Source organism: Anopheles cruzii, chromosome 2 (assembly GCF_943734635.1).
Source record: "Anopheles cruzii chromosome 2, idAnoCruzAS_RS32_06, whole genome shotgun sequence".
Taxonomy (NCBI): domain Eukaryota; kingdom Metazoa; phylum Arthropoda; class Insecta; order Diptera; family Culicidae; genus Anopheles; species Anopheles cruzii.
In genome coordinates this window covers 48,294,710-48,305,803 of record NC_069144.1, presented here as the reverse complement: position 1 = coordinate 48,305,803, position 11,094 = coordinate 48,294,710, and the positions used below count along the sequence as shown (strand labels likewise).

At 52.3% G+C, this 11,094-nt stretch overlaps 2 protein-coding genes across 2 annotated transcripts; one reads left to right on the top strand and one right to left on the bottom strand.

Moving 5' to 3' along the window:
• The first annotated feature begins 1,179 nt into the window (after positions 1–1,179).
• LOC128266865 (transcription factor Sp4) lies at positions 1,180–4,715 on the top strand. The gene is made up of 6 exons (XM_053003655.1): positions 1,180–1,320; positions 1,406–2,169; positions 2,233–2,329; positions 2,386–3,830; positions 3,909–4,023; positions 4,107–4,715. Exons 1-6 carry the CDS (start codon positions 1,180–1,182, stop codon positions 4,713–4,715), a joined length of 3,171 nt encoding a protein of 1,056 aa, XP_052859615.1.
• A 1,096-nt stretch (positions 4,716–5,811) lies between these two features.
• Positions 5,812–7,641, bottom strand: LOC128277657 (beta-1,3-glucan-binding protein 1-like). The gene is made up of 5 exons (XM_053016150.1): positions 7,527–7,641; positions 6,956–7,440; positions 6,731–6,873; positions 6,484–6,653; positions 5,812–6,407 (listed from the first exon to the last, which is right to left on the bottom strand). Exons 1-5 carry the CDS (start codon positions 7,639–7,641, stop codon positions 5,812–5,814), a joined length of 1,509 nt encoding a protein of 502 aa, XP_052872110.1.
• Positions 7,642–11,094: the final 3,453 nt, after the last annotated feature.

The following is an 11,094-nucleotide window of genomic DNA, read 5'->3' as shown; positions in this document are numbered from 1 at the left end:
TGGAAAAACCCCGTCGTTGGTTCTTTGAGGAGTCGCTGTCGTTGGTTCTGAACTTCTATGGTTTTCCCTGCTGTCGTTCGTCGTCGGCCATCTCTGTGTTGGAAAGGATGGGTTGTTTTTCGGGTGGTGCAGGGTCCTGGACGGTTCAGGATGATAATTTTTAAACGATATTTCACGATGTTTGCAACAAAACACGATGGATTAACACGATATACGATGGGTTTGATACGAGCTGAAAATGCGCAGTAAATTTTCGTTTGACGAGAATTCCTGGAATCAAGGATTGACAACAAAGTAGCAAAGACAAAGAGCAGGCGCGCAAACAGGAAGTGAATCAACTCTTAAAATTTGAAAGTTGTCAACAAATGAAATCTTAAAATTTAAATTTGTCCTCGAATGAACTCTTAAAATTTGAGGTTGTCATTGTTTCTTTAACGTTTCAACTTTCAAACCGAACCGTCATCCGCGCGATGGTTGACGCGTACCTGTTCTCGGGATCGAGCTGTCAGATTGATAGGGCCTTGGTGGTGTGCGTGTGCGTTCGTCCGGACCATACATTTCTGGCAGGTGGGGAAAAAAATATTGAAAACAAAAAAACGCCAAATGAAAACGCGAAACAGCGCGTCGGTACGTGTTTGCGATCCGCAATTGTGTCTGCTGGTGGTGTGAAATTGGTGCACTTTTTGTGATGCTGGTTTCGGTGGCCTCGCCCTATCAAAGCGCGACGCGCAGAAGGCACTCGGACCCTTTGATTAGACGCTTCCGCTAGAGAGGATCCGCTTTCGGGTGTTTGTTGTTGCGCGGGGGCGGTCCCAGGGACCGGGGACACACGCAATAGTGTGTTGCGTCGAAAGTTGTCCGCATATTGTGAGCCCTGGCACGCCGCGCGGTGCGTAGTCCGGTGTTTAGTAAACTTTGTGTGGCTGGTCGGTCGGTCGGTCGGTCGATCGTTCGACTGACGGATGGCGGGAGCGCGCCGCCTATTTGGATGCAGAGCAATAGAAAGCTAAACAAACACACTCAACACCGCCGAAGGAGGTGGTTCGCTTGGCCGCTTGGAACTGACGGCGTGTAAAAAGCGGGAACTTTACCGTGCAGCTCTCGTGCTATTTGTTTTGTGCATTTGACGTGTGTGTGTGTGTGTGTGTGTCACGGTCGCGGGGGGTAAGGTGGCCAATAATGGCGGGCTACAAGTGCGTAAACTTTGCCGACCTGTGCCGCCTGTGCGCGAGCAGCGGCGGTGCGCGGCTGGGAATCTTCACCGACGAGGGCCGCAGAAAGAAGGTCCACAACAAAATCTCCGAATCGCTGCGAATAAGTGTGAGTAGCTTGGGGGTTCCGCTTTGGTTCCGTTAAGATTTGTCGTTATTTTTTCTATTTTCTGCTCCACCAATCCACTCCGTAGATACAAGAATCGGATAGATTGCCAAAGTCTGTCTGCAACGGGTGCCTGCGGCAGGTGGAGGCCCAGGTCGAGTTCCGGGAGGCGGTCGTGCGGGCACAGAGCATGCTTGAGAGCTGTCTAAACTCCCCGAAGCTAAAGAACGGTGGCAAGGTGTACATCAAGGATGAAAAGCCGAAGGAACCGGCTCCCGTTATCAGTGCGCCTCCGAGCATCCCGCAAATCGTGACCTCCCTGCCGGTGACGAACCCTGCAGCGAAGCCGGTCCCGATGAAGCTGTCTATGGTTGGGCAGAAAACCGTCCAAGCGCAGCCGGGCACTCAAATAGTGATCAACAACAACCTTCCGAAGGTGACGACCAATGGGCCGGTAGTGGTCAGCAGCAGTAGCAACGTTGGGCCGAGCGTAACAATTCCGACAACGGCCACCATCATGGCACCGGGCAACAACTTTCTCAGCAGCATCATGCAGGCGGTCGGTATAACGACGGATGAATCAAACCGAGTGACCACGCTATCCGGTGGACAGCAACAGCAGCAGCACATTATTGCGCAACCACAGCTCGTTCTCCAGCAGCAGCCGCAGCAGCAGCAGCAGCAGCAGCAGCATCATCCACAGCAACAGAATCCCCTTGCGCAGTACACGATAACGCTCGATGGACAGACGACCCTCAAGGCGAACAACGTCCACTACAAACTGCAAAACGGAACGCTGGTTCCGACGACACCGATCGTTAACCAAAAGCTGGAGCAACAGACGCAACAAACGTAAGTGCCGTATACTGACCCCAATGAGATCGCTGTTTAATGTTTTCACTCTGCGTCCCGTAGGACATTCACGCAGGTAGACGAGTTTATTAAAATCAAAGCCGCGACTGGAAAACCGCAGAAACGAGAATCTCAGCAGCTAGTCACGGTAATGGGACAGGTTCTAACGGATTCGAAGGCGTTGTTACTAAGTTTACCATTGTGCTATCCTTTCAGTCCGAAACCACTCCCGTAAAGAAGCCGCGAATTATTCAGTTTATTAAGCCACCCGCGAACCAAACGCCACCGAAGGCAACACTGCCCCTTGGCAGCAGCCCCGCAGTCTCACCGATCGTTTCGAGTGGTTCGATAGTGTGTGCCACCAGCACCGGTGGCGGCCCCATTACCAGTACGCCACTGAACGGGGGTCAGCTCAAACTGGTGGCCACCGGGAACAACAAGTGTCTGGTGCCGATCGTGGTGAAAAATGACACGTCAGGAGAGAACCCATCCGTCGGAACGGGGACGATCTCAAGCGTTCCCGCGAATGCCGCCGTGCAGTTCGTACAGATGAAGGTAGAGGCTGGCCCGGACGGTGTTTTGCGGCTGGCACCGGCACACATTAATCCGCAGCTTACGATCACTCCGCAACCGATGCCGGCACAGTACGGCATGCAGACGACGCTGACTGCGACGGGACAATCGCTACAACCGACGATGACAATCGTCCAAAACCAAAACCAACCATCACAGCAACCATTGCCGACCGTGCTTCAGGCGACAACAGCGGCTGGCCAAACGATAGGCGCCAACTATGTTACACTGATGGGCAAACCTTCGCCGGCGCCTCAAACGCAACCCGATGCCAATGTGCTGCAACCGACCAACGTTGTCCTGACGGCACAGGCAGCCCCACCACAGGCCCAGCAACAGCAGCAAATGCAGGTGCAGCCACAGCAGCACCGTTCGCAGCCACCCAGAACGATCTCGACGACAAGCTACGCTCCTGCGGCAAGTGCTAGCGGGAAAGTAGTGGTTAATCGCGTTTTTACGGCGCCACCGGTGCGTAAAGGAATCGCAGCCCCCGCACCACGAGCGAGCGCTCCAAGACAGGCGCCCGCGACCGCTGCGAAGGCAACACAACCCACGGCATCGTTGCCTCGAAGCAGCAAGCCCCCAACGGCACAGGTTAATCGCTCTACGGTCGCTACGGCACAAACCATACGGGAAGTGACGGTCGCGAAAGGTCACACGCAGACGAGAACGTCGAATGCCAGTTCGGTCGACAGTGACAGTGGCACCGAGGGGGCGGCGGGTGCTGATGAGGAAAGCGCTTTCCGCACTCCCCAGTCAATTATGGCATCGCAGCAGATGACTGCCATTTCGGCCATGTCCGGCAAGCAGGATCAGGCGGAACAGGTGCTCGATTCGGTCGACGTAAGCATCACGACGTGCGACGTTTGCCATAAGGTGTTTGGCCGCAAGGAACATTTGGTGCAGCACCTGAAGTCGCACATCGGGTTGCGGCCGTTCAAATGCGAAGCGTCCGACTGTCTGAAGAGCTTTAGCCGCAAAGAGCATCTGTTGCGCCACATGGTGTCACACACCGGGAAGAAGATGTTCAACTGCGATATGTGCCACAAGCTGTTCTCCCGGAAGGACAACCTCAACAAGCACAAGAAGTGAGTGAAGCACAATTAAAGCACGCACGTTACACGTTCGCACGTTCATTTGTTTCACATTTTCTACTGTCCTCACAGAACTCACATGGACCAGAAGTCAGCGCCGTTCACGTGTTCCATCTGCAGTATGGACTTCTTTGTGAAGACCCAATATGTGAAGCACAAAGCGAAACATGCAGAAGATCCGCTGAAGGTAAAACTGAGCAGTTGACAAGCGTTTGCCACGTTCTTTCACATGTTCTTATGCACGCTTTCTTGCACCTTCCATCCGTGCAGATTTCAGTGAAAAAGGATCCCCCTACACCGACTAAGGCGCCGGCATCCAAAGCGATGGCACCCGTCACGGTGAACACGGTAACGCAGCCGGTTCAGGTGAAAGTATCCCAACCGCTACCGAACAATGCTGCCATTACGTCGATCGCCACAGGCCAGCCGACGGTTGTGCAGTCGTTGCCGGTCACCATCACGCACACACCCAACAACGGGGCCACCATCCAGCTGCCAACGTTCCAGGCGACGCAGCAAATGCAGCAGCTCATCCAGCAACAACCGACGACCGCATCAGTGACCACCATTCCGCAGGCGACCGGGCAACCGCAACAAATTTTCACCATTCCCGCGCACATTAACGGGAAACAAATTCTGCAGCACCTTCAAATCGCGCTCCCGAGCAGTATCGCCCAGCAGCAGCACACGGTTCAGACCCAATCGTCGACTGTACAAACGCTCACGGCGACCGCTGGCGGAGGTGTGACCACACTGGCCAGTCTGGGTGGTGCCCGTGCCACGATCATCAACACCGTCGATGGCAACACAATGTTTACGATACCGTCGAACTTGCTGTTCGATTCGTCGCAGCTGATCGCGACCAGCCGTCAATCGTAGGCAGTCAGAGCATACTTTCGGATCGATGAATGAGCGATCAATATTGTAGCATATAGACTATGTTTCCGTTGTTTGTACATTGCATTTTAAGAAATGGCCATAGTAGGACCGAGAACACGGGGCGAAGAGCAGAGGGACGGCATGCGTTGGGGCCGGAGCCGGGAACCCGCCATTGTACATTCGATCTGTGAATCTACGTAGATTTCGTTAGTTTCTGGGTTTTAGTTTTGTGTACCTACGAAACATGATTGATTCGTCGGTACTGTTAGGCGTTAAAGTAGGGGACATTGATTGGCCGGTAATTTTGCGTTATGGAACCACCACACCGAATGCAGAAATAGTTGGACACTGTGGCAATCATTAGTGGTAATAGAAACAATTAGTTTTCACCGATTCGCCCTTGCGTTAACAGCACTCTGAGAGTTTTGTTTTCCTTCGGGCGCTGATTTACCTCAACGCCTGGATTGGCCATAGCAGGGGCCATAGCAAAATGACGCATCGCGCGTCCCGTTTTAATCCTCACAAAGTTGTTTTCGTATCCGAAAAGTGGACGTCCCAACGACATACTACATTTTAGAACATATCATTTAGAAAAGGTTTTATTTTTAATCACATATTAACTTTAAGTTTTACAACTACGAGTCCAGTAAAATGTCCAGATAGTTACACTAGAGTTCGGTGTATAAACGTATAGCAGTAAGGATTGCGTGTGTTTTTGTGTCAAATTCAGCAAACTAACAATTCTGGCGCACGGTGTCTATCCTTTGCAGTAAAATATTGCCGCGCACCGCAAATCGGTCAGTAATCCGCCGTGCCGTTCGCGAGGCGCGTAACTCGAAAGTACGCCCAGTGCAAGATCACAGTTTTTATTTGCTAAACTATTTATTAAAAACCCGTCAGCACGTCTCCTATCCTTATATGGACGCTTTCGTATGCCACCGGCCGAGGAAGACAAGCGTTGTAATATAGTTCTGTTTTCTTTAAGGCAACCAAATAAATGAAATGTGTCAACCAAAAACAAATCCTTGTTCTTTAAAACTATTTCAGACACTGGAATGTACAATTCGTTTTGTTTCTCAATCAATATCGATCATAATCAAAGTGCATACACGCGCACGTAATCCACCGTCAGTTCCGGTGCCGTCCACGTCCGGAACCACGTGTTGCGGTTCTGGTAGAAGAAGTACTCCGCCTTCGGGCTGGTGTTATTCCATGGTTTCGGTTGTTTCGATGGTCCCGTCAGGGACTGATCGGGAAAGTCCTTGATGCCACCAACACCGACCCCGAGCGATAGATAAAACTCCCGATCGAACGGTGCCAGCGCGTGAGTGGCATCCCACAGATTGGCCTGCGTAAGGTTCCGCTGGTGGCCCTGCTGCCGGAAGTTAACTCGTATCGTACCATACTGGAACCCGTCGATGGTGAGCGCGATCTGTTCCGAGCTCCAAACGAGACCGTACACGTGAAACTGATCCCCGAAATGGTCCTCGTTTACGTTTGAACGCAAAAAGTCAGCCCGCAAGTTGGCCGTATTGGTGATGAGCACTCCGCCCCGTAACCGGTGGCCATCGATCTGCTTTCCATCGGACGCCATCACCAGCATCCGGTTGGCCAGTATGTGCGCTATCCACATCTGGCCGGAAGCGAAGTCGGCGTAGCCGTAGAAATTTTCGAACGGTTGCAGTAACAGTTCTGCGAAGAAACCGAAACGATTATGGCCGCCAAATGCAGAACGAACCCAGGATGATTGAAAAGCCTTCGGCCTTACGTGGAAAAATCCAGTCGCCCGTCGGCAGCTTGGCACGCACTTCGACGCGCCCGTACCGGAAGCGGAAGTTGTTTTTGGTGTTCAATTTAGCCGACACCACGGGTGGTATGATGATGGCCCGTTCCGCCTTGCGTTGACACTCGTACGGGTTGTTGGTCGGTGATGTGCAGCTGAAACGGGAACGGGAACGGAGAACAGAATAATGAGCTGACGCTCACCGGTGAAGGCCGCCATTGCGTGTTCTTACCCTTCCAATGTCAGCTCGCCGGTACGGACACGTTCGTCGGTGTAATCTCCGCTGACGGTGGCCAGCGTTGGGACGATGAAAAGGCGACCGCCCGCGATGTAACTGTTTTCCGGGAGCTTCTGGTACGACACGAACTCCGCTACCTGAAAGATACACAAACCACAGGCACCCGTTAGAAGGAAGGTTCTGGACCGGAAATTAAGCATCGCATCGACCACCGTTTACCTCCGTGTCCAGTGGAATGCGTATTTCGTGCTGCCATTTCGTACCGAAGCTGTTCTGCTCGAACGTGTCTTCGAAGATCAGCTTACCGGCACAGGTCGGTTGGCCGCCGTTGATGGTCGTTACAGTTTGGCCGCACGGGGCCGCCGTCGTCGTGGTGGTGGTGGTGGTGGTCGTTGGCTGCGTCGTCGTTGTTCTTACCGTGGCAGTCGGCCGTAACGTACTCCGTGGTGCGACCGTCGCTTTGGGTTTGCTGACCGTGTGCTTCTCATCCGACATCCAGTAGCCGGCATTCTCGAACTGCACGTAGACCCAGTAGTAAATAATGGTACCGTGTGGAAGCGGAGGTTTGGCGGTCTCAAACGTCCACTGCTCGGGGTGGTTCGGATCCGGTGCCGTAATGTCGTCGGTGAACTCGCCCTCCTCGAAGTGCTCGAACGGTTTGTTGAGGCGTGCGTGAAACGCAAACATCTGCAATCCGGCGGCGTCTGTTGCGTTGCGCCGGGAAGTTCCGATTGTATTTAGAAGTTCACTGGAGGGTCACGGTGGACCCCAGATAAGGGCCGTCACTTACTTGGTATGCTGGCCCGAAAGCCACGCGGCGTTAAATACTCGAACTGCACGGGAGGTATCGTGTAAGCCACGGTGTGTGTCACCAGCAGCGCCAGCAGCCAGTAAATGTGCTTCATTTTGTGGCGGCTTTGGACCGGGATTCACCGGTCAAGTGACAAACAAACGGCGAGCCAAGGCGAACACGCGCGAGGAGCTAATGTCTGAGTTTGGCAAGTGACTGATGCGATACCTGTTCCGCTGGATCGTGGAACTGGTTTAATGCATGCTGCGCCGAACTGATCGTGGCTTCGCGATCGTCTCTCGTCCTGCTGTTGGTGGTGGTGGAGCTTCGATCTTTGAACGATCGCGATCGAAGATGTGTATGTCTCGTTGGATCCCGCCGGTCAGCTGTTGATGTTGGGGGACCTGTGTGTGGGTTTCATTCTTGGGCCGCCGCAGTGTCTACTTTATGCGGCCCGAGTCGACGAGGGAATCCCTTGTCGCAGCATAATAAAACGAAGACAGGTTTGGATTTTATTGGGTTGGGCGGTTTGTTGGCTTGTGATTTTTTTTCTACAATAAAGAATAACGGGGATTTTGGTTGATAGAGTCATTGAAGTACTTTTTGATTTTTTGTTCCATTCGATTCGAATAATTGCAATTTCTTTTAAATAATAATAAACATGCGCTCGTATTTATGAACGGTGCCTTTGCCATTACGTACGTAATTACCCAAAGAGCCGCAGGCGATGAAACGATTCCTAAAACAAACTAAGCCACCCCAGAGCGAACCCCAGCACGGGGTTCGTTGCCAGCAAATGATTCAAAAACATTTTCTTTCACTTTCAACCGACCGTCGTGTACATGGGCATTCAAAATATTGGCCCAGCAGCGCCGAATGGTAAGTGAAACAATTTACTAACGCCACCGGCACAGCATAGCCTCCCGATGAATTAAGCCATAAATTCATTAGGCCCCTTAGGACCAAATTCGACGAAAGCAGAAAAAAGAAACGGAACCAGCCGCAGGTTCGGGTCGAGAAGTTGTTGCCGTTGCCGCAACACGGAACCGCCTGAAGGACCCGACGGGATTTGGAAGGGAAACACCAAAGAACGAACGGAAGAGATGCGCATTCACAGAACATCCGAGAGCCGTGCTTAGGCGAAGCGAAACAGGCGCGCAAAAAGCAAACAAAATGGCCACGCTCCGTGGTTCGCTATACAGTAATGTACGGAAATAGTCCCGCCAGCTTTGGGCCAAGCTGGGCCACCGTCAAAAAGAAAAAAAATCGGAAAAAGCCGACCAGTTTGCCGGTGTTGAATAAACAAGACGTTAATTAGTCGAGAAAGTGATGGCGGCCGGTCGGCGATGCGTCCTTTCGAAGTCGAAGCCTTTCGGCGATCCGGAACCGAGGTGTCCGGCTGGGCTTCCGACCGGGGAGGCGCAGGGGTGATGGCATCGAGCTGTACCCTGTATTAAAAGTTTATTAGGCACAACTTTTGATGAGAGAAAACACCGAACAACTGTTTTTCGCGGTGGCCGCAAGGGCTGCTGTCATGGGAGCGGCCGAAAGATAGCGGGAAAAATTTGGACGCCATCGAAATCGGAAGTTGTAGAGTCTTTTCTGGAACGGATTGAGCAGTAACGTGGATCGAAGGATTCACTATAGGAGTGTGGAGATGATTCCAATCGAACGTGCCCATCGTTTGGCGAAATCTTCAATCAATAGAAAATTGCCTTGCATAATAAAGGGTCCAAAAGGACTATAAACTTATCGCGCCGCGTTGATGCCATGCGGTCGCGTAATCATTTTCTCCTTTCACTAACCGATACGAAGCCATACGCGCCTTCCTTGGTCGTTGCCCCTCGGTCGATCTCAATCGCCTCTTGAGGTCCCGCTTCGGTTTTGTTTTCCACAGGCCAATCCCTCGTTTGCTGGGCAAAGGTCAAAGGACGATGTGCCCTGCCTTCCGGCACGGGCGCCCCGGCTTGCATCTTACAGAAATGCTAATTTTCTTCGTGATACCAGAAACACTACGATATCGAAGCGAAGCGAATGACGTCATAGAAACTACGATAGAACGGGGTGGAAGATGGTGCGGAGCACCGTCCGGTTCAGCTGCCCCAAGGCCCAAGGGACACCAAAAATCGATAACCGCTAGCTGGTGGATAATCGGCGAAGAGGAAGAATAGGCGACAGAGCACGCCTTCACTTCCGGTTGGGTGCCGGTGAGGTGAGCTAGAAAAATGTACGCCAATGAATTGGGTAGCCATTAAGGGTGTCCGCTGTCGGTATTGTTCTTGGAGTGGGCTCCCACTCCAACGCGAGCCCCGAGCGCGCGAGAGGTCCTTCCGAGGCGTTACGCGTCGTAACGTTCCTAACGGGCGACGGCGTGAATAGGTTCAGGGCCACCGAGGGGCGTTTGATTCCGGGCCCTATGTCGGGCCCCGTTTCGCTGACAATCCGTAAAATCAACCTGAAGCACCACCATCCACCGTCGGGGAACGATTTTCAGTCATTACGCCATCGCGTCGTCAGCGGGCAGCATTGGATGGCACCGAAAATGGACGTGATTTGTGTCACCGGCCAACGGAAGGGGCTTCGGAATGGCGGAGACCGTGGGACCGTTGGCTCTGCCAGCGATGGAGGCCTGTTTTATTTCTTGACGCGCTCGGTCCAATCTTGTAATTAAGTTTAGTGATTTGAGTCGTAATGTTGTCCGACCGAAGAGTAGCGTAATCGGGCAAGGGACACAAAGAACAAACAGCAACGGGACAAGAATAGGGTAATAAGAGTTTTCATTTCGTTTCGTTCGAGAACAGACTTTGAAACCAAACAATAGCAATGTGAATGTATTATGCAAAGCACTGGAGAATTAAATTAATCAGTTTGACCCAAACAAATAAGTTGAAGAGGAAGGAACGAAATAAAGTTACAGATTGCATCCATTGTTCCGCGTTCGCGTCACATCCACTTCAGCGTGAGCCAACTGCCGAGACTGTGTGCGGCGTGTGGCTGCGTGCGTTGCGAGCGGTGGAGGCGCCCCGTCCGTCGTGTGGCGTGACACCGGAAGTGTGCTGGTGGTGATAAATTTATTACGCCATCGCCATCAGTTTACGTACCATTTTACGAGCGACACGAAATGTAGGAAGGAAGGAAGGAAGCGTTAGCGAGAGGCGCCAGTTTGATGGGCCGGTGTCCTGACGGTGGCGGGTGGTGGTGGTGATGATACATAACGCTTCCCGCGGTCCCCGTAAATAGACCGTAACCCAATTGCCCCAACTGTGACGTCATGTGTGCAATGAAGACGTCACCGTTCGGGCGCCAATGGATGGTCATTTATTTAGTCGACAAGTATGGGCGAACGAAAATTGGTAAAGAGTTTGGGCGTGTTGTAGTTTATAAAGTATGGTTGGCAACGTAAATGGTGATAAGGTTGCAAATGAAAGTTTTTGTTTCCACTTCCAAAACGGTTGCCGCCTGCATTTAATTATCCGCCAGGCTAACGAGGGTTTATTGAGTTGCACAATTATAAAGTTAGATCCCGAAAATAGCTGCCCGACCGAGGCGCGGACAAGCGCACGATTAA

Coding starts and splice junctions, on each gene's coding strand:
- LOC128266865 (XM_053003655.1), top strand. CDS start 1,180: ATGGCGGGCTACAAGTGCGTAAACTTTGCCGACCTGTGCCGCCTGTGC. Junction 2,330..2,385: donor TAGTCACGGTAATGGGACAG/GTTCTAACGGAT, acceptor CTATCCTTTCAG/TCCGAAACCACTCCCGTAAA. Junction 4,024..4,106: donor ATGCAGAAGATCCGCTGAAG/GTAAAACTGAGC, acceptor CCATCCGTGCAG/ATTTCAGTGAAAAAGGATCC.
- LOC128277657 (XM_053016150.1), bottom strand. CDS start 7,641: ATGAAGCACATTTACTGGCTGCTGGCGCTGCTGGTGACACACACCGTG. Junction 7,441..7,526: donor CTTTCGGGCCAGCATACCAA/GTAAGTGACGGC, acceptor GCAACGCAACAG/ACGCCGCCGGATTGCAGATG. Junction 6,654..6,730: donor GGCGAGCTGACATTGGAAGG/GTAAGAACACGC, acceptor TTCCCGTTTCAG/CTGCACATCACCGACCAACA.